The 20,352-nt window shown below is 63.4% G+C and overlaps 1 protein-coding gene across 1 annotated transcript in view; it reads left to right on the forward strand.

Moving 5' to 3' along the window:
• Positions 1–87: 87 nt before the first annotated feature.
• The window catches only part of HUWE1 (HECT, UBA and WWE domain containing E3 ubiquitin protein ligase 1), a 51,119-nt gene continuing 30,854 nt past the window's right edge, over positions 88–20,352 (forward strand). The window contains exons 1-39 of the mRNA XM_039385132.1: positions 88–188; positions 1,416–1,475; positions 2,106–2,182; positions 3,004–3,102; positions 4,249–4,455; positions 4,803–4,955; positions 5,100–5,162; positions 5,581–5,658; positions 5,749–5,796; positions 6,485–6,553; positions 6,649–6,748; positions 6,824–6,924; positions 7,289–7,439; positions 7,507–7,634; positions 7,716–7,856; positions 8,298–8,409; positions 8,496–8,591; positions 8,678–8,779; positions 8,869–8,949; positions 9,064–9,170; positions 9,768–9,945; positions 10,466–10,557; positions 10,633–10,844; positions 11,307–11,364; positions 12,012–12,188; positions 12,466–12,711; positions 13,230–13,363; positions 13,694–13,791; positions 14,232–14,438; positions 14,970–15,186; positions 15,672–15,794; positions 16,485–16,716; positions 17,502–17,729; positions 18,271–18,393; positions 18,461–18,556; positions 18,755–19,024; positions 19,247–19,399; positions 19,935–20,062; positions 20,156–20,256. Coding sequence (XP_039241066.1) covers positions 2,138–2,182; positions 3,004–3,102; positions 4,249–4,455; positions 4,803–4,955; positions 5,100–5,162; positions 5,581–5,658; positions 5,749–5,796; positions 6,485–6,553; positions 6,649–6,748; positions 6,824–6,924; positions 7,289–7,439; positions 7,507–7,634; positions 7,716–7,856; positions 8,298–8,409; positions 8,496–8,591; positions 8,678–8,779; positions 8,869–8,949; positions 9,064–9,170; positions 9,768–9,945; positions 10,466–10,557; positions 10,633–10,844; positions 11,307–11,364; positions 12,012–12,188; positions 12,466–12,711; positions 13,230–13,363; positions 13,694–13,791; positions 14,232–14,438; positions 14,970–15,186; positions 15,672–15,794; positions 16,485–16,716; positions 17,502–17,729; positions 18,271–18,393; positions 18,461–18,556; positions 18,755–19,024; positions 19,247–19,399; positions 19,935–20,062; positions 20,156–20,256 — 4,954 coding nt within the window. The 5' untranslated portion in view covers positions 88–188; positions 1,416–1,475; positions 2,106–2,137. The remainder of the gene's footprint in view (positions 189–1,415; positions 1,476–2,105; positions 2,183–3,003; positions 3,103–4,248; positions 4,456–4,802; positions 4,956–5,099; positions 5,163–5,580; positions 5,659–5,748; positions 5,797–6,484; positions 6,554–6,648; positions 6,749–6,823; positions 6,925–7,288; positions 7,440–7,506; positions 7,635–7,715; positions 7,857–8,297; positions 8,410–8,495; positions 8,592–8,677; positions 8,780–8,868; positions 8,950–9,063; positions 9,171–9,767; positions 9,946–10,465; positions 10,558–10,632; positions 10,845–11,306; positions 11,365–12,011; positions 12,189–12,465; positions 12,712–13,229; positions 13,364–13,693; positions 13,792–14,231; positions 14,439–14,969; positions 15,187–15,671; positions 15,795–16,484; positions 16,717–17,501; positions 17,730–18,270; positions 18,394–18,460; positions 18,557–18,754; positions 19,025–19,246; positions 19,400–19,934; positions 20,063–20,155; positions 20,257–20,352) is intronic.

The following is a 20,352-nucleotide window of genomic DNA, read 5'->3' on the forward strand; positions in this document are numbered from 1 at the left end:
ACTCTCGCGAGATCTCGCTCCCTCCCTCCACCCCTCACCCGGCGCTCTCGCGAGACCCGCGCGCGCCGCCGCCGTTCCCGCCGCTGAGGCCGCGCTCCCTCCCCCCCTCCTTCCCTTCCCCTCCCTCAGCGGGACCGGCCCCGCGGTGCTGCCGCCGCCCCCCACGGGATCCGCCCTTCAGCGCCCCGGTGAGTGCCGGCGCTGTGGGGGGGCCGCGACCGGCGTTGGGACCTGGGTTGGTTTGGGCCCCTCCGTGAGGGGCGGGGCTTCCCCATCCTCCACCGCAAGGCTCCCTCCCCACTCACGAACTCTCGCGAGATCACCCCCTTCTCCCACCCCTCAACCCAGCCGCTCTCGTGAGATTTTTTTCCCTCCCCGCCCTCCCTCCCCCCCTCCCGCTTACCGGAGCTCTCGCGGGATTTGCGGCGGCTCTCGCGGGATCGCGGCCGCGGCCGGGGCTCAGGGTAAGATGGCGGCGGCGGCGGCGGGACCGGCCCGGGCCCCGCTCTAACCGGGACCCCCCCGCACCCCCTCGCGTTGCGACCCCCCCCACCGCCACCGCCACCTCCACAAAGGTACCAGAGCCGCCCCGGGGGCCGCTGAGCGCGGGGGACGGCGCGGGGATGGCGCCCGGCTCCGTCATGCGGGGCCCCCCCCCCCCCCCAGCGGCCTTTCCGTGATTTGGGGGCTCCTTCCCCTCCCTCAGCAACCCCCCCGTGGCCCACCCCGGGCCGGGATCCCCCCGACGGCGTTCAGGGGCTTTAGGGGTCCCTTGTCGGCTCTGATGTTAGGTTCTTATGTTTTGTAGGGCTACCCCCATCTTTGAGGGCCCTCCCCGTATTTTAGGGTTCCCCTGTATTTTGGCGGTTCCTCCCAGTATTTTAGGGTCGTTTCCTGTAATTTGGGTTCTGTTCTCCGGTATTTTCCCCCTCCCCAAATCTTTCCTGTCATTCCGGGCCCCCCCTCAGGGGTTTCCTGGTATTTTGGAGATCTCTTTATTGGGTATCACTTCCAAATCTTCTTGTGATTTAAAGACTCTCTCTTTTGGGGGCTTTGGATTCTTCAGTTCTGCCAGATTTTAAAACACACCTCCCCCACGATTTAAGGTCCCCCCATGGCTTAGGGCCCCCCGCGATTTAGGTCCTCCCTTTCATGATTTAGGGTTCCCCCCTTTACGTCCTCAGGATTTTAGGGTCGCCTTTGTGGTGCCCCAACCCTCCCCCCCCTCCAATTTTAGGGTCCCCCTTTCCAGTTTCCCCCAGTTAAGGCTCCCCCGTGTCCCCCCCCCCCCCCAATAATTTTGGGGACCTTTTCCCGGACTTAGAACCCCCCCCATCGCAGCCCCCCCTCACTGAGCCCCCCCCTCACAGGGACACCCCAAAACTCACCACTCCGTACCCCAATTTCCCCCCCAGCATCTCCCGGTTCCCCCCCCCGCAGCGACCGGGCCGAGGATGGACTGGGAGTGATTCCCGGTAAGGGCCCTCCCGGGACCCCCAGAACCGGGAGGGGGGGTTGGAACCACTGGGGGGGCCCGGAGAATTTGGGGGGTGCCGGAAGCACCCGGGGGGTCCCTAAACTTGGGGGGCGTGCTGGAACCACCCGGGGGGGGCCCGGAGAATCTGGGGGGAGTTGGATCCATTGGCGGGGGTTGGAACCACCGGGGGGGTCCCAGCGAATATGGGGAGGGGGGTCCCTTCCGGGGGCTTGTTTCGGGAGGGCGGGGGGGGGATGGGACCCTCAGGCTGGTTTTTCGGGGGGGGAACACCTCAAAATGCCCCAGGGGGGTCCCGGGAATTCCCCCCCTCCCCCAATTTGATGCGTCACCGTGACCGGACCGGCTGGGCCGGCGGGGGGGGCGGGGGGAGCCCCTAATTAGCAGCGGTAATTACAGGCCGTCGTGGGTTAATTAGGGGGGCGGGGGGGCCCGTGACCCCCCTCGGGGCTCCCCCCCCCGGGCCCGGCGGGGTTTTGCACATTCATTGTTCGACGTCACCGGTTCCGCGGCGGGGGGTGGGGGGTGATCGGGGGTGGAGGGGGGTAATTTGGGGGGGGGGCGATCCAGGGGGGGTCCCGGTGTGTGTTACACCCCCCCCGCGGTGCAGGAGGGACGAGAGGAAACGGGAACCCCCCCAAAATGAAAGTGGATCGGACGAAGCTGAAGAAAACCCCGACGGAGGCGGTGAGGGGGGGACACCCGGGGGGGTTGGGGACACCCGGGGGGGGTGGGGACACCCGGGGGGGGTTGGCAACACCTGAATGCACTCAGAGATACTTGAGGGGGGGTTCAGGTCACTGGGGGTGGGAGGCACCCGCGGGGGTTAATTGGGGACAGTCAGGGGGGCGTTGGGGACACTGAAGAGGAGTTGGGGACAGTTGGGGGGGTTGGGGACAGTTGGGGACCTTGGAGGGGGGAATTGGAGTCACCTGGGGGGTGTTGGGGTCCCCAGGGGGGCATGGAGATTCCCAGGGAGAGGAATTAGGGACACTTGGGGGGGTCAGGGGCACCTGGGGTGGGGTCAGGGACACTGGGGGGGAGTTGGGGACATGGTGGGGGGGAGGGGTCAGGGGTCCCGGGTGGCTCCACAGTCAGGAGGGGCTGGGGATGCTGGGGGGGACAATCAGGGCTGGGGGGGTTGGGGACACCCGGGGGGGGGGCAGCTGGGGACAGCCAGGGGGGCATCAGGGACACCGGGGGGGTCCTGATCTGGGGGGGTCTCTGTGGTGATGGGGGTCCCTGTTTGGGGGAACTCCCCTCAGTGACGGGGGGCTTGTTGGGGGGTCCCTGCCCCCCCGTCACGGGGGGGTCCCTGCTGAGGAGTCCTGTGTGCCTACAGTGTCTTTTGAGGTGGGGGGGAGTCTGTTGTGGGGTCCCTGCCCCCTGGGGTGGGGGATTCCTGCGTGACAGAGGTGTTTTTTGAGGTGGGGGGGTGGGGGGGGTCTGTGTTGGGGGTTCCCTGCTCCCCTCTCGTGGGGGGTCCCTGCTGACTGTGCCCCCCCCAGCCCGCCGACTGCAGGGCCCTCATCGAGAAGCTCAAGGGCTGCACGGACGAGCAGCTGGTGACGGAGCTGCAGCAGATCAAGACATGGAACATCGGCAAGGTGGGCTGAGGGCCCCAGAACCGGGGGGGGCTCAAAAACCTGGGGGGGGCCAGAATTCCCCAGGGTTTGTCCAGAAGTTCTTGTGGTGGTGTCGAATTTGGTTTGAAGTTACTCCTTGCTACTGAGGGGAAGGGGTCCCTGGAGACTCCCCCCAGCACAGGGAGCCCCCCACACTTCCCCTGCAGCACCCCCACACTGGGAGGGACCCCCCAAAATGTTTTTCCAATGAAGAATGTGCCTGACTTTGGCTGAGGCCCCCAAAACTGCACAGAGACCCCAGGGTGGGTCAGGTCTGATACCTCTTTAGAGACCTGAATTAGGGGGAGTCACCCCAAATTTTTTGTAGTTGTTTTGTTAAATGGTGAGGGGACATCCTGTTTTTTTACTTACCTGTCTCCAAAATTAGGGATCCCCCAATTTCCCCTCAGGCCCCCCAAAGGAGCCCCCCATTTCTTCCCGCTTGGGCCTTGGGGGCTCTGAACTCTTTTGCTTGCAGAGCTCAGGGTGGCCTCCCAGGTTCACAGATCCCCCCCTAAAAGGGCCCCCATGACACCAAGGGGATCCCCCAATGTGTTCCCATCCCCCCAAAGGGGAATTCCCACCCCCACAAATTTCCTCCTGTCCTGGGGCTGTTGTGGTTCCAAACCTTTTCCCTCACGGAGCCCCAGATCTCTGGGGGGCCCCCCAATATCCGTGCAGCCCCCCAGCCCTGGGGGAACTACAGAGATGTTGGGGAGGACCCCCATGCCCCAAGCACCTGGGGGGAACCACAGATCCTTCCTAGCCCCCAAATTTGGGGGTGGGACGTGGGGTGGAGTGTGAGCTGGGGGTCCCTGGAATGGGGGGGTTCTTGGGGGGCTGGGAGCCAGGGAGTCGTGGGGGCCATGCTGTGCCCCCCCATCTGTTGTTATATCTCACCATCTCCCACCTTTGGGGTTCCTGGGGGGCTGTGTGACCCCCCCCGGTTGTGTTTCCCCCCCAGTGTGAGCTGTGCCCCGGCTGGACCTGCCGGGCGGGTTCCATGCGCTGCCGGCCGAGGCCGGGCTGGGTCGGGGTGTCCCCCCGGGGCTGTGGGGATTCCTGGGGGGCTTTGTAACCCCCCAGTCTGTGCTGTGACCCCCCCACTGTGTGTGTGTGCCCCCCCAGTGCGAGCTGTACCACTGGGTGGACCTGCTGGACCGGTTCGACGCGCTGCTGGCCGAGGCGGGGCGGCCGGTGGACACCATGAGCTGGATGCTGAGCTGCGACCGGCCCGAGCGGCAGCCCCTGAAGGCCCTGCTGCTGGCCCTGCTCAACTTCACCGCCCTGCTCATCGAGTACAGCTTCTCCAGGCACCTCTACAGCTCCATCGAGGTGGGGGCACCCCAAAAACCCTGCAATGGGGGGCTGGGTGTGATCCCTCTCTGGGCCTGATGTGCCGTGTCCTGGGGAACGGGGCTGTGTGACCCCCCCGTCCTTATTCCTGACCCAACACGCCCCCACAGCACCTGAGCGCAGTCTGGGGGTCCTGGGGGTCTGTGTAACCCCCCCATCCCCATCCCTGACTGTCCCTGACCCCCCCAGCACCTGAGCACCCTGCTGCCCTCCTCGGACATGCACATGGTCCTGGGGGTGTTGGGAGCTGTGTAACGCCCCATCTGTGTCCCACCGTGTTCTGGGGGTCTCTGTAGCCCCCCCTGACCTCCCCTGTCCCACCTCAGCACCTGACCACCCTGCTGGCCTCCTCGGACATGCACGTGGTCCTGGCCGTGCTCAACCTGCTCTACGTGTTCAGCAAACGCTCCAACTACATCACCCGCCTGGGCTCCGAGCGCAGGGGGCCCCTGCTCGCCCGGCTGCAGCACCTGGCTGAGGTGGGCAGGGGTCCTGCAGGGCTTTGGGGGGGGCCTCGGGGGAGGGGGGGTCCTGGGGGACCCTGCTCACCTGGCTGCAGCACCTGGGGGAGGTGGGGGAGGTCTGGGGGGTCCCTGGTGCTGAGCTGGGTTATTTCCCTGCAGAGTTGGGGTGGGAAGGAGAACGGGTTCGGGTTGGCCGAGTGCTGCCGGGACCTGCACATGATGGTGAGTGAGCCCAGAATCATCTGGGGACCCCAAAACTCACCTGGGCCTTCCTGTGACATCCCGGGACCCCAAAACTCACCTGGGCCTTCCTGTGACATCCTGGGACCCCAAAACTCACCTGGGCCTTCCTGTGACATCCCGGGACCCCAGAACTCACCTGGGCCTTCCTGTGACATCTCGGGACCCCAAAACTCACCTGGGCCTTCCTGTGACATCTCGGGACCCCAAAACTCACCTGGGCTGTACTGTCCCATCCCAGGGTCCCCAACCCCACTTTGCCACCCCTGTCACACTCTGGGGTCCCCCAGTCTCCCACCCCCCATGTCCCAGTGTCCCCAACCTGGCCCTGTGACCCCCCTCCACGTCCCCCCAGGGGAGGGGCCCCCCCTGACCCCCCCGACCTGCTGTGCCCCCCCAGAAATACCCCCCCAGTGCCACCACCCTGCACTTCGAGTTCTACGCCGAGCCGGGGGTCGAGGTCAAGGTGGACAAGAGGGTGAGTGAGGGGGACGTTGGGGGGACATTTGGGGGCAATGGGGGGTCCCCAAGGCACTGGGGCCCCCCCTGACCCCCCTGACCCCCCCAGGCCACCAGCACCACCCTGCACTACATCCACATCGAGCAGCTGGACAAGGTGAGTCCGGGGGGGCCCTGATTTGGGGAGGGGGCTGTGCTTTGATTGGGGTCCCCCAATCCTGGCCCCATTTTTTGTTCGTCTGCTCCCTCTTTTTGCCTTTTTCACCCCAATTTGTGGTTTTTTCCCCATATTTTTACTCTCTTGACTGTGCTTTTCTGTCTTCACTTTGATTTTGTTCTTTGCCCTGATTTTTCACGTTCTGTGTATGTTTTTCTTGTTTCACTGTAATTTTTTCATTTTTTGTTGCTTTTTGTCCCTGAGATTATTTTTTATCCCTGTTTCCTCCTCACTGTTTTTAAATTTTTCAATTTTTTTGTGTTTATTTCTTGTTTTTGCTTTTATATCTTTGTTTTTATTTCTGTCCCTGTTTTTATCTTTTTCTCCTAATTTTTTGTCTCTCTGATTTTTCCATCTTCGCCCTTATTTTTTTTCACCCTTATTTTTTCCCTTTTCATTCCTGTTTCCTTCTTTCGCTCCTTTTTTCTCTCCTTAATTTTTCCTGTTTTACCCCTTTTTTTTGTTTATATTTTTTGCTGCTTCTCCTTTTTTTCTCCTTTTCCTGTTTTTGTCTTTTTCCCCGATTTTCTTTTTCTCTTCACTCCCCTTTTTTATTTTCTCATCCCCGTTTTTTCCCTTTTCCCCCCCATTTTCGCCCCCTCCCCAATTTTCTCTCCCCCCTCCCCAGATTTCCGAGAGCCCCTCGGAGATCATGGAGTCGCTCACCAAGATGTACAACATCCCCAAGGACAAACAGGTGTGAACCCGGGGGGGCCTGGGGGGTCTCGGGGTCACCCAGGGCTGGGGGGTCTCCCCCAGACCCCCCGGCCCCCCCTGACCTTGTGCCCCCAGATGCTGCTGTTCACCCACATCCGCCTGGCCCACGGCTTCTCCACGCACAGGAAGCGGCTGCAGGCGGTGCAGGCCCGGCTCCACGCCATCTCCATCCTGGGTGGGCTTCTTTGGGGGGCTGCTGGGGGTGGGGGGGCTCCTGGGGGGCTGGTTGTGACCCCCCCTTCCCCCCCAGTGTATTCCAACGCCCTGCAGGAATCGGCCAACAGCATCCTGTACAACGGGCTCATCGAGGAGCTGGTGGATGTGCTGCAGATCCCGGACAAGCAGCTCATGGTGAGACCCCCTGGGACCCCCAAACACCCCCCCAACCCCCCCTCACCCCCTGCAGATCCCGGACAAGCAGCTCATGGTGAGACCCCCTGAAAACACCCTTGGGACTTCTCAAACCTTCTCTGGGACCCACCAAACTCCTGCAAACACTCCCCTGACCCCTTTGTTTCCTGCCAGGACCCCCCAAACCCCCTCTGGGACCCCCCCAAAGGCCCCCCTGGTTTCTTTATACCCGTTACTGGGACCCCAGGGCAGCGTCGCTGCAGGACCTTCGTCTCCATAGTTCACTTGGAGAGGATTTCCCAAACGTTCTCTGGGACTCCCCAGACCCCCCCAGATGCCCCCCTGACCCTCCTGTCCCCCCCAGGACATCAAGGCGGCGTCCCTGCGGACCCTCACGTCCATCGTGCACCTGGAGAGGACCCCCAAGCTGAGCAGCATCATCGACTGCACCGGCACCGCCTCCTACCACGGCTTCCTGCCCGTGCTGGTCCGCAACTGCATCCAGGCCATGATCGGTGGGTCTGGGGGCTTTGGGGGGCCCGGGGGGGCTGACCCGCCCTGACACCCCCCCTGCGCCCCCAGACCCCTCCATGGAGCCCTACCCCCACCAGTTCGCCACGGCCCTGTTCTCCTTCCTCTACCACCTGGCCAGTTACGACGCGGGCGGGGAGGCGCTGGTGTCGTGTGGGATGATGGAGGCGCTGCTCAAGGTGGGCTCTGCTCCCTTCTGGGGGGGTTTGACTCCGTTTAAGGACCCCCCTGAGTCTGTTTTTGTCCCTCCCCCCTCGAAGGTGATTAAGTTCCTGGGGGACGAGCAGGACCAGATCACGTTTGTGACGCGGGCGGTGCGGGTGGTGGATCTCATCACCAACCTGGACATGGCGGCGTTCCAGGCCCACAGCGGCCTCTCCATCTTCATCTACCGCCTCGAGGTGGGGCCTGGGGACCCCCAGCACGGCTCTGGGGGGTCCTGGGGTCCCTTGCGGAGGGGTTGGGGTCACCCTGCCCCGGCTTTGGGGACACCTGGGTGGGGTTGGAGTCACGCTGGCCCAGCTTTGGGGATGCCTGAGGTGGTTCTGGGGTCCCCTGGGGTTGTCCTGGGGTTCTCTGGGAGTTTTTTGGGGGTGCCTTCAGGGTGTTTTGGGTCCCCTATGGTTGTTCTGGAGTCCCACTTGGGTTTTTCTGAGCAGCTCTGGTGATTTTGGGTCCCCCCCCAGGATCTTTCTGGGGTGGGTTTGCCTGGGTTGTTCTATGTTTCCCTGAGGTTATTTTGGGGATCCCCCTGGGGTTGTTCTGTGTCCCTCTGGGGTTATTTTGGGGGTCCCCCCGGGTGTTTTTGGGGGCGTTCTGGACCCCTGAGTGTGTCCCCCCAGCACGAGGTCGACCTGTGCCGCCGGGAGTGTCCCTTTGTCATCAAACCAAAGGTGCAGAGACCCCCGGCCACGGCAGCCCCCGAGGGCGAGGACATGGAGACGGACATGGAGGGTGAGCGGGGGGTCTGTCCCCCCCCCGGTGTCCCCTGGGACCCCCGGTGTCCCCCCAGACCCCCCATTGTCCCTGTGCCCCCGCAGTGACCGATGTGGCCATGGAGAGCAGCCCCTCGGCCCCCCCGGCCGTGCCCAGCACCAGCTCCGGCCCCAGCAGTGCCACCCCGTCCCCCCGCGGCGGTAGGTGACCCCCGGGGGGCTGGGGGGATGTGGGGGGGGGGCCGTGGGGGCACCGTGGGGGTCTCACCCCGCTCTGTGCCCCCCAGGAGTGCAGTGCATCCCCCAGCGCGCCGCCCTGCTCAAATCCATGCTGAACTTCCTCAAGAAAGCCATCCAGGACCCCGCCTTCTCCGACGGCATCCGCCACGGTGGGTGGTCCCTGAGACCCCCCAGAGCCTTGGGGGTGGGGGGGGTGTCACAGCCCCCCCTGACCCCCTGTTTTGGGTGCCCCCCTCAGTGATGGACGGGTCGCTGCCCACGTCGCTCAAGCACATCATCAGCAACGCCGAGTACTACGGCCCCTCGCTGTTCCTGCTGGGTGAGCGGCGCCCCGGGCCCCCAGGGGGGGTGGGCAGGGGTTGGGGGCTCCCCCCGGCCCCCCCAGGCCCTCCCACCCCCCCTCAGTGCCCCCCTGTGTCTCCTCCCGCCGCAGCGACCGAGGTGGTGACGGTGTTCGTGTTCCAGGAGCCCTCCCTGCTCTCGTCGCTGCAGGACAACGGCCTGACCGATGTCATGCTGCACGCCCTGCTCATCAAGGACGTGAGTGACACTGTCCCTTCACCTGTCACCTCACCTGTCCCCTTCACCTGCCTCCTCACCTGTCCTTGTACCTCACCTGTCCCCTCACCAACGTCCTGCTGCTCGCCCAGCTCACGGAGGACACGAGTGACCCCTGTTCCCTCACCTGTTCTTTCAGCTGTTCCCTCGAGGACATGACACGCTCTCCTCTTCTTTTACTTGTTTTTTGTTTGTTGTCTCCCTTGTCCTCCCATCTCTGCACTCACTTGTCCCAGCACGTGTCTGTCACTTGTCCTGCAGCTGCTCCTTCACCTGTGTCCTCACTTGTGTCCTCACCTGCCCTGTACCTGCCCACCTGCCTGTGGCATCCCTACCCCACGTGTACCCAGCCCTGCCCCTGCCCCCCAGGGCTGCCCCCACCCCAGCCCCACACCTGCCCCAGGTGTGCCTCTCACCTGTCCAGGTTCCAGCGAAGCAGGAGATCCTGGGCTCGCTGCCCAGCGTGTTCAGTGCCCTGCCCCTCACACTGTCTCTCACTTCTGTCCCTTCCCTGTTTCTCACCTGTCCCTCACACCTGTCCTGTCCCTTACCTGTGCCATCTCTCACCTGTCCCCTCAGGTCCCAGCCACCCGTGAGGTCCTGGGGTCCCTCCCCAACGTGTTCTCCGCCCTGTGCCTGAACGCGCGGGGGCTGCAGAGCTTCGTGCAGTGCCAGCCCTTCGAGCGCCTCTTCAAGGTGCTGCTGTCGCCCGACTACCTGCCCGCCATGAGGAGACGGCGCAGCTCCGACCCCCTGGGTGAGACCCCAAACGGGGGATTGGGGAGGGGGACACACAGGCACAGCTCCGACCCCCTGGGTGAGACCCCAAACGGGGGATTGGGGAGGGGGACACACAGGCACAGCTCCGACCCCCTGGGTGAGACCCCAAACGGGGGATTGGGGAGGGGGACACACAGGCACAGCTCTGACCCCCTGGGTGAGACCCCAAACGGGGGATTGGGGAGGGGGACACACAGGCACAGCTCTGACCCCCTGGGTGAGACCCCAAACGGGGCTGTGAGACCCCAGATAGGGGTTTGGGGGGGAACACACACGCTGGCAGTCACAGCTTTGATTGCCTTGGTAAGACCCCAGATGGGGGCATTTGGGGGGTTGGGGTGGGTGAGTTTTTGGGGCCTCCTTGTATTTTCATGGCCTGCAGTGTTTTGGGGCAAACACCCCCTATTTGGGAACGCCCCTATTTCTTGGGAATTTCTCTGTTTTCTGAGGACCACCCCATTTCTTGGGCCCCCCCCAACCCCCCTGTGCCCCCCCAGGTGACACGGCCTCCAACCTGGGCAGCGCCGTGGACGAGCTGATGCGGCACCAGCCCACCCTCAAAACCGACGCCACCACCGCCATCATCAAGGTGACACCGGGGGGACACTGGGGGGGTCTCTGGGGGTGCCCCAGGGCCCCCCCTCACTGAAGCCCCCCTCCCCAGCTGCTGGAGGAGATCTGCAGCCTGGGCCGGGACCCCAAGTACATCTGCCAGAAGCCATCGATGCAGAAGGGGGAGGGGGCGGGGGCTGCGCCCCCCCCGCGCTCCCCCCACGCCGCCGAGGAGGCCTCGAGCGAGGACGAGGAGGAGGAGGAGGTTCAGGCCATGCAGAGCTTCGGGGCCGCCCAGCAGAGCGAGGCCGAGCCCACCCAGACGTGAGTGAGGGGTCCCTGAGGGGCTGAGCCCACCCAGACGTGAGTGAGGGGTCCCTGGGGGGCTGAACCCACCCAGACATGAGTGGGGGGTCCCTGGGGGGCTGAACCCACCCAGACATGAGTGAGGGGTCCCTGGGGGGCTGAACCCACCCAGACATGAGTGGGGGGTCCCTGGGGGACTGAACCCACCCAGACATGAGTGGGGGGTCCCTGGGGGGCTGAGCCCACCCAAATGTGAGTGGGGGGTCCCTGGGGGGCTGAGCCCACCCAGACATGAGTGGGGGGTCTCTGGGGGGACCAAGCCCACTGAGACGGGAGCCCACGTCTCATGGGGAGGTCTAGGGGGGGCTGAGCTCACCCAGATGTGAGCAGGGTGGTCTGGGGGGATTTTTGGGGTGGTCCTGGGGGCCTTTTGGTGGTGGTGGGGTGTCTCACCCCCTGTTCACTCCCATGTCGTTGCAGGGTGGTGGGCACAGAGGAGCGGATCCCGATCCCGCTCATGGATTACATCCTGAACGTGGTGAGGAGCTGGGGGGCACAACCATCCCGGGACTGGGGGTCCTTCTGCACCCTGAATCCCCTCCTTAATCCCCTCGGGGGGGGTCCCTTTTCCTCTGAGCCCCCCGGGGTTGGATTTTGGGGTGTTCTCTGTCCCCTGAGCCCCCCTGAATTTCCTTGGGGGGAATTGGGGCTCCCCCTGCCCCCCAGACTGCCCTGAGCAACCCTGTGGGGGCACTGGGGCTTCCCGAGCCCCCTGAACCCCCTTGGCAGAGAACTGGGGCTTCCTCTCGTGCCCTGAGCCCTCCTGAACCCCCCCAGGGGGAATTGAGGCTCCCCCTGCCCACCGCCCCCGAGCCTCCTGGGGACAGTTGGTGCTCTCCTGCCCCCTGAGCCCCCCTGAAGGCCCCTGGGGGGAGATTTTGGAGCTGCCTTGCCCCCCAAAACCCCCTGGACCCCCCCTAAGATGGGATTTTGGGTCTCCCCTTGAATCCTTCTCTTAGGAATTGAGGCCACCGTGTTCCCTGAGCCCCCCTAAACTCCCCGGGCTGGGATTTTGGAGCTCCCTGAGGGGGAATTGGGGCTGCCCTGTCACCCAAACACCCCTCTGAGCTCCCTGGGGTGGGGCTTTCGGGGCTCCCTGACCCCCCCTGACCCCCCGCCCCCCAGATGAAGTTCGTGGAGTCGATCCTGAGCAACAACACGACGGACGATCACTGCCAGGAGTTCGTGGCACAGCGGGGGCTGCGGCCCCTCGTCACCATCCTGGGGCTGCCCAACCTGCCCGTCGACTTCCCCACCTCTGCCGCCTGCCAGGCCGTGGCAGGGGTCTGCAAATCCATCCTGGTGAGGGCTGGGGGGGCTTCAATCCATCCTGGGGTCTGCAAATCCATCCTGGTGAGGGCTGGGGGGGCTTCAATCCATCCTGGGGTCTGCAAATCCATCCTGGTGAGGGCTGGGGGGGCTTCAATCCATCCTGGGGTCTGCAAATCCATCCTGGTGAGGGCTGGGGGGGCTTCAATCCATCCTGGGGTCTGCAAATCCATCCTGGTGAGGGCTGGGGGGGCTTCAATCCATCCTGGGGTCTGCAAGTCCACCCTGTGACCCCCCCTTGCCCCCCCAGACCCTGTCCCACGAGCCCAAGGTGCTGCAGGAGGGGCTGGTGCAGCTGGAGTCGGTGCTGTCGGCGCTGGAGCCGCTGCACCGGCCCATCGAGGCGCCGGGGGGGTCGGTGCTGCTGCGGGAGCTGGCGGGCGCCGGGGCCGTGCCCGACGCGACGCTGTCGGCCCAGGCCACCCCCCTGCTGCACGCGCTGACCGCGGCCCACGCCTTCATCATGATGTTCGTGCACACCTGCAGGGTGGGGCAGGTAACTCGGGGGGGTTAAACCTGATTTGGGGGGTTAAATCTGATTTGAGGAGGTTTGGGAGGGGTTTGTACATGATGTGTGTGCACGCCTGCGGGGCGGGGCAGGTAACTTTGGGGGGGTTGAAGCCCAGTTTGAGGAGACTTAGGGGCTGGAGAGGGGGTCTGGCAAAGTTTAACCCTGGTTTGGGAGGGGTTTTTACCTTTGTCGTGACGTTTGTGCACACCTGTGGGACGGGGCAGGTAACTTTAGGGGGGTTGAACCCAATTTGGGGGAGGTTGGGGAAGGGTTTGGGGGGTCAAGGAGGATTTTGGGGTGGTTGAAGAGAGTGTTGGTCGAGGTGAGGAGGATTTTGGAGGGGTTGAGGAGAATTTTGGGGGCAGCAAGGGGCATTTCGGTGGGTCAGGGAGGATTTTGGAGTGGCTGAGGCGTGTCCTTGTTGGGCGAGGAGGAATTTGGTGTGTCCAAAACAGCTTCTGGGTGCTCAGGGGTGATTTCGGGGGCTCTTTGTTCCCCCCCAGAGCGAGATCAGGGCCATCTCCGTGAACCAGTGGGGGTCCCAGCTGGGGCTGAGTGTGCTGGGGAAGCTGAGCCAGCTCTACTGTTCCCTGGTGTGGGAGAGCACCGTGCTGCTGTCCCTCTGCACCCCCAACAGGTATGGGGGGCCTGGGGGGCACCCAGGGGAGCTGGGGGGCACAGGGAGAGCACCATCCTGCTGTCCCTGGGCACCCCAAACAGGTACAGGGGGCTCAGGGGGGTCCTGGGGGGACAAGGAGGACCCTGGAGGTCTGGGGGGGGGTCTCAGCACTGAGGTGCTGCCTCCACACCCCAATAACTGTGAGGGGGGTGTCCCCTCAGCTCTGCACTGTCAGGGGGTCTGAGGGGCTGGGGGAGGCTCTGAGGGGCTGAGGGGGGATTTGAGGGGCTCTGAGGGGTCCCAAGCAGTCCCCCCAGCCCCATGAGCCTCCCCCCGTGTCCCCCCCAGCCTCCCCCCGGGGTGTGAGTTCGGCCAGGCCGACATGCAGAAACTGGTGCCCAAGGAGGAGAAGGCACCGAGCCCCCCCCAGGGCGGCCGGAGGGCAGGTGGGACTGGGGGGGCTCTGGGGGGCTGCAGGAGGGGGTGTTGGTGGAGGGAAGGGGCTCCAATGGAAAGGGACTGGGGGGAAAGGGGGGGTCAGTAGGGGAAGGGGGGCTTGGGAGGGTTTTTTGAATTAAAAAAGAGGGTCTTTGGGGGGTCTCAGGGGGGTTGGGGGAGGCCTTTAGGGTAAAGGGGAGTTAGGGGATCTTGGGGAGGGTCACTGTGGGAAGGAGGAACTTTGGGGGTGTTTAAGGGGAGGGGGGTCTTTAGAGGGGAAAGGGGGAGTTGGGGTCTCTTTTGGGGAGGGAGGAGGGGTTTTTGGGGGGAGTCTGTGGGAGGGGGGCACATTTGGGGGATGGGAGGGTTTGGGGGGGTCTCCAGGGGAAGGGGGGGTTTGTGGGGGAGGTTGTTCTTGGGGGGTCTCACCCCCCTTTTCCCCCCCAAGAGGGTGAAGCGGAGGGTCCGAGCCCCGCGGGGGGGGCGGGCAGTGACCCCCCCCCGGCCCAGGGGCTGCTGGAGGGGATGGGGCTGGAGGGGGAGGCCCTGGCCCCGATGGAGACGGACGAGCCGAGCGCCACCGACCCCAAGGCCAAGGCCAAGATCACCCCGGCCATGGCCGCCCGCATCAAACAGATCAAACCCCTGCTCTCTGGTGAGGGGGGCGAGAACGGGCTGGGGGGGGGCAAAAATGGAAGGGGGGGACAAAAATGGAATGGGGGGCCCAAATATGGCCTGGAGGGGCCATCCTGGAGACCCCACCCTGGAGGTCTCTTGTCCCGGGGGGTCTCTCAGCCCTTTCCTCCCATCCCAGGGATCTCTCTCCCTGTGCCCCCATCCCAGGGGGTCTGACCCTGTCACCATCCCGGGGGTCTCTCACTTTGTCCCCCCTGTCCCTACAGCCTCATCCCGGCTGGGCCGGGCTCTGGGTGAGCTCTGGGCTGTTCCCTGTTCCTGTCCCCTGGGTCCCGGGGGTCTCTCACTGTGTCCCCCCCTCCACACAGCCTCGTCCCGGCTGGGCCACATTCTGGCCAAGCTCTTTGGGTTGTTCCCTGTCCCCCCCATCCTGGGGGTCTCACAGTGTCCTCTGTCCCCATCCTGGGGGTCTCACCCTGTCCCCGTCCCCATTCCAGGGGTCTCTGCCCCCATCCCGGGGGTCTCTCACTGTGTCCCCCCCTCCCCACAGCCTCGTCCCGGCTGGGCCGGGCTCTGGCCGAGCTCTTCGGGCTCCTGGTGAAGCTCTGCGTGGGGTCCCCGGTGCGGCAGCGCCGCAGTCACCACGCGGCCGCCGCCGCCCCCGCGCCCACCGCGGCCGCCCGGGCCACGGCCTCGGCCCTCACCCGCCTGCTCACCAAGGGGCTCAGCTGGCAGCCCCCCCCCTACACCCCCACCCCCCGCTTCAGGTGAGACCCCAGGGCTGGGGAAGGAGGCGTCTGGGGGGCCTCTTAGGAAATGAGGAGGGGTTTGGGGGGATCTCGGGGGGAAGCAGGAGGGGTTTTGGGGGGTCTCTCTGTGGGGGTTATATTTGGGGAAGGGCTTGAGGAAGGGGGCAGAGTTGAGAAGGGGTGGGATGAAGGGGTGGGGCTGGATTGGGGTGGAGCTGGTGGGAAGGGTGGAGTTTAATTGGGTCTAATTGGAGTGGAGTCAAATGACAAGGGTTTAATTGGGGTGGAGCCAAGAAGAAGGGGCAGGTCTTGGTGGGGTGGGGCTGAGGATGAGGGTGGAGCCAAGGAAAAGGGGTGGGATTTTTGTTGCACAGGGCGTGTCCACATTACCTGGGCAGGGCTTGTGTCCCCTGTGGCCTCCCGAGGGTGGAGTTGTGGGTCTGGGGTGGGTGTGGTTGGTGCCATGGGCACGGCCTGACCCTCCCTCCCTTCCCCCCCCCCAGGCTGACGTTCTTCATCTGCTCGGTGGGGTTCACGTCCCCGATGCTCTTCGACGAGCGCAAGTTCCCCTATCACCTCATGCTCCAGAAGTTCCTCTGCTCCGGCGGCCACAACGCGCTCTTCGAGTGAGCCCCGGCCCTGCCCTGGGCCCCTGACCCTGCTCCCTCAACCCCAGAGCCCAGCCCTGAACCCTAGACCCCACTCCTTCAACCCCAAACTCCACCCCAAACCCCATTTGTTGCCCCTTCACCCCATTTTGTGCCCTCAACCCCATTTCTTACCCTGTGTCCCCACTTCCTACCCCTGAACCCATTTTGTGCCTCCCAGATCTCATTTCCCACCCCCTGATCCCCATTTCATGCTTTTCTTACCACATTTCACGTCCTTTAGCCCTTTTTCTCACCCTTGAACCCCATTTATGCTTTACAGTCCCCATTTGCCTCCACTTGAACCCCATTTCAGGCCTTTCTGACCCCGTTTCATTTCCTCCAGCTCTTTTTTTGATCTCTTGGACTCAATTTTGTGCTTTCCTGAACCCATTTCCTGCCCCTGAACCCCCTTTTGTACCTTCCTGATCCCGTTTCCCCTCTCTTTAAACCCCATTTCATGCATTTCTCACCCTATTCTCCCCTGCCCCCCATTTTGTACCCCCCCGACCCCATTTTGTACCTTTCCGCCCCCAATTCCAACCCCTGACCCCCACTTCATGCCCCCATTTCCATCCAAGCACTCCCCCTCCCAACCCCCTGTCCCCCAACCCTCCCGTGGGGGGTCCCGTGATCTGGGGGTCCCCCTCTCACCCCGTGTCCCCCCAGGACGTTCAACTGGGCGCTGTCGATGGGGGGGAAGGTGCCGGTGGGCGAGGGCCTGGAGCACCCCGACCTGCCCGACGGCACCGGCGAGTTCCTGGACGCGTGGCTGATGCTGGTGGAGAAGATGGTGAACCCCAGCACGGTGCTGGAGTCGCCCCACGCGCTGCCCGCCAAGGGACCCCCCCACGGGCACCCCCCGTTCAGCGCCCTGCGCTTCCTCGTCGTCACGCAGAAGGTCGGGGAGGGAAAAGGGATAAAGGGGGTTTGCGGGACAGAGGGGAAACTTGGCGTTGCAGAATAAGGGTTGGAAAAGGAAGACAAGGAGGGGTGGGAAACGTGAGGGGAAAAGGGCAGGAAAACGGGGAGAGAAAAAGGTGTGAAAAGGGAGCAAAGAAAAGTCAGGAAAGGGGGGAAAAGGCAGGAAACGTGAGGGAAAAAGAATGGGGAAAAGGAGAGAAAAAGGGTGAAAAACATGAAAAAATGAGAGGAAAAAGGACGGGCAGCGTAAGAGAAAAAAGGGCGGGAAACGTGAGGGGAAAAAAGGGCGGGAAACGTGAGGGGAAAAAAGGGCGGGAAACGTGAGGGGAAAAAAGGGCGGGAAACGTGAGGGGAAAAAAGGGCGGGAAACGTGACAGGAAACATGAGGGAAAAAGGGCAGGAAATGTGAGGGGGAAAAAATGGCAGAAAACGTGAGGGAAAAAGGGCAGGAAACGTGAGGGGGAAAAAATGGCAGAAAACGTGAGGGGAAAAGGGCGGGAAATGTGAGAGGGAAAAAATGGCGGGAAATGTGAGGGGGAAAAAAGGGCGGGAAACGTGAGGGGAAAAAAGGGCGGGAAATGGGAGGGGAAAAAAGGGTGGGAAATGTGAGGGGAAGAAAACACAGGAAAAGGGAAAGAAAAATGGGTGGGAAATATGAGGGGAAAAGGGCAGGAAAAGGGAGAACAAAAGAGTGTGGAAAAGGGTGACATTTATGTCCCCTCCATGTGTGACATTCACGTCCCCCTCCCGTGTCCCCCCCAGGCGGCCTTCGCGTGCATCAAGCAGCTGTGGCAGCGGCGGCCGCTGAAGGTGTACGGGGCGCGCATGGCCGAGTCCATGCTGGCCATCCTGTGCCACATTCTGCGCGCGGAGCCGCTGCTGCGCGAGCGCCTGGGCCGCGAGCGAGAGGGGCCCGCGGGCGATGAGCCGGGCGGCGACGAGGGGGGGCCCCGCCGTGAGCCACACGTCAACCAGCAGCAGCTGCAGCAGGTGGGGGGACACTAAACCTGCCTTTGTGACCCCCAAACCTCAGCTTTGTGACCCCCCAAACTTTGACTTTGTGACCCCCCAAACCTCGGCTTTGTGACCCCCAAACCTTGGCCCTTTGTCCCCCAAAACCTCAGTCTTGCACCCCCAACGCTCAGCCTTGGGCACCCTCAAAACCTCGGTCTTGTGACCCCCAAACTTGCCAAACTTTGATCTTTCCTGGTTCCCTCAAACGTCCCCTGGGTTCTCCCAGACCTTTTTCTTTAATTCCCCAAATGCTTTCTTTCTGTCCTCAGACCTCTTTCTGCCCCCCCAATCTTCCTCTTTGCTCTCCAAACTAATTTTTGAGTCTCTCAAACCTTCTTTGGGTTCTTGACAATTCTTTTTTTAACCCCTAAACCCCAATGTTATCCCCCAATCCCCTTTTTTGATACTCCAAAGCCTTTTTTTATTCCTGAGACCTCTTTTTTATCCCTATAAAGCTCTCTTTGTCCCTCTCTGAGCCCGCCTACCCTCTCTAACCCCCCCTCATGTGCCCCCCCAGCTGATGGACATGGGTTTCTCCCGGGAACACGCCATGGAGGCCCTGCTGAACACCAACACCATGGAACAGGCCACCGAGTACCTGCTCACCCACCCGCCCCCGCTCATGGGGGGCACGGCGAGGGTGAGTTTTGGGGCAGGGGTGGTCCCTGAGCCCCCCCGCAGCCCCTCACACCCCCTGTGCCCCCCAGGACCTGAGCATGTCCGAGGAGGATCAGATGATGAGGGCCATTGCCATGTCCCTGGGCCAGGACATCCCCATGGACCAGCGGGCAGAGTCCCCCGAGGTGGGTGTGGGGATGGGGGACTATGGGGGGGCTATTTCTTCCCTCCAAACCCCCACTTTTCCCCCCAAACCCCTCATTTTCCCTCCCCAAACCCGAATTTTCCCCCCCAAACCCCATTTTTTCCCCCAAACCCCTCATTTCCCCCCCCAAACCCCCCTTTCTCCCCCACCCCCCGTTTCTCACCCCGTCCCTCCCCAGGAGGCCGCGTGCCGCAAGGAGGAGGAGGAGCGGCGGGCGCGGGAGCGGCAGGAGGAGGAGGAGGCCAAGTGCCTGGAGAAGTTCGAGGGGGCCGAGCCGCTGGAGCCGGCGGAGCTCGGGGCCTTCACCGACTCGATGCTGCCGGGCTGCTCCCGCCTGCTGGACGAGCTGCCCGACACCGTGTACCGCGTGTGCGACCTGCTCATGACGGCCGTGCGCAGGAACGGGCCCGCCTACAGGGACAGCGTGCTCAAGCAGGTGGTGCAGCAGGTATGGGACCCTTCTGAGACCCCCTGAGATCCCCTGAGCCCCCCTGACATCCCCTAACCCACCCTGAGCGTCCCCTGAGCCCCCCGACCTGCTCGTGACGGCCCCGCGCCACAGCGGCCTGGCTTAGAGGGTCTCAGTGCTAGAGCAGGTGGTGCAGCACGTGTGGAACCCCCCTGGACTCCCCCGCCCCCCTGAAGCCCCCCTAACCCCCTGCCCCCCCAGGTGTGGGAGGCGGCCGATGTCCTCATCAAGGCGGCCGTGCCGCTCACCACCAGCGACACCAAGACGGTCTCGGAGTGGATCAGCCAAATGGCCACGTTGCCCCAGGCCTCCAACCTGGCCACACGCATCCTGCTGCTCACCCTGCTCTTCGAGGTGAGGGGGGGCCCAAAATCCAGGAGAGTCCCCAAAACCTGGGGGGGCACCCTGGAGGTGGTCAGTCCCCTTGTCTGTCATAGAACACTCAGAGTGTTCTCAGAACACTCTTTGTCCCCCCAAAATCCGGCTGTTTAGGGCAAAGTGGGTTGGTTTCGGGGGTGTTTAGGTGGTTTTGGTGGGTGCCTGCATTTTCTTTAGGGACGTGTTTAGGTGTTTTGGGGGGGTGTTTGGGTTTTTGGGGTGCCCCTGACCTCCACAGGAGATGAAGCTTCCCCATGCTAGAGTGGAGTCCAGCCGTGTGCTGGTTTGAGGAGTGTTTGGGGTTTTTTTGGGGGGAGGTTTGAGCTTTTTTGGTAGATGTTCAGGTGTTTTGGGGGGGTTTGAGGTTTTTGAGGTGCCCCCAGGAGCTGAAGTTGCCCTGTGCCCAGGTGGTGGAGTCCAGCTGTGTGCTAGTTTGGGCGGTGGTTTGGTGGAGTTTTTTGGGGGTTTTGGGGGTATTTTGGGGTGTTCAAGGTTTTTGGGGTGCCCCCAGGAGCTGAAGCTGCCCTGTGCCCGGGTGGTGGAGTCCAGCTGTGTCCTGGACGTGCTCATCAAGCTGCTCGAGGTGGTCCAGCCCTGCCTTCAGGCCGCCAAGGAGCACAAGGAGGTGCAGACCCCCAAGTAAGGAGGCCCCCACAGAGGCCCCCCCACCCGCCCCGTGCCCCCCAGGCCCCACCTGGATGCTCTGGTGGCTGTTTTTTCCCCCAAAAAAAGGTGGATCACCCCTGTCCTGCTGCTGATTGACTTCTACGAGAAAACAGCCGTGTCCTCCAAGCGCCGGGCGCAGATGAACAAGGTGGGGGCTTCTGGGGGGGGTCCTGGGAGGGTCTGGGGTCACAGGGAGGGCTCTTGGGGGGCCCCCGGGGGCACACAGTGGGTCTGGGATGAGAATAGGAGGATAGGGATTGGTG

Source organism: Pipra filicauda, unplaced genomic scaffold, assembly GCF_003945595.2.
Source record: "Pipra filicauda isolate LSUMZ 115617 unplaced genomic scaffold, ASM394559v2 scaffold1016_size76049_pilon, whole genome shotgun sequence".
NCBI classification, from domain to species: domain Eukaryota; kingdom Metazoa; phylum Chordata; class Aves; order Passeriformes; family Pipridae; genus Pipra; species Pipra filicauda.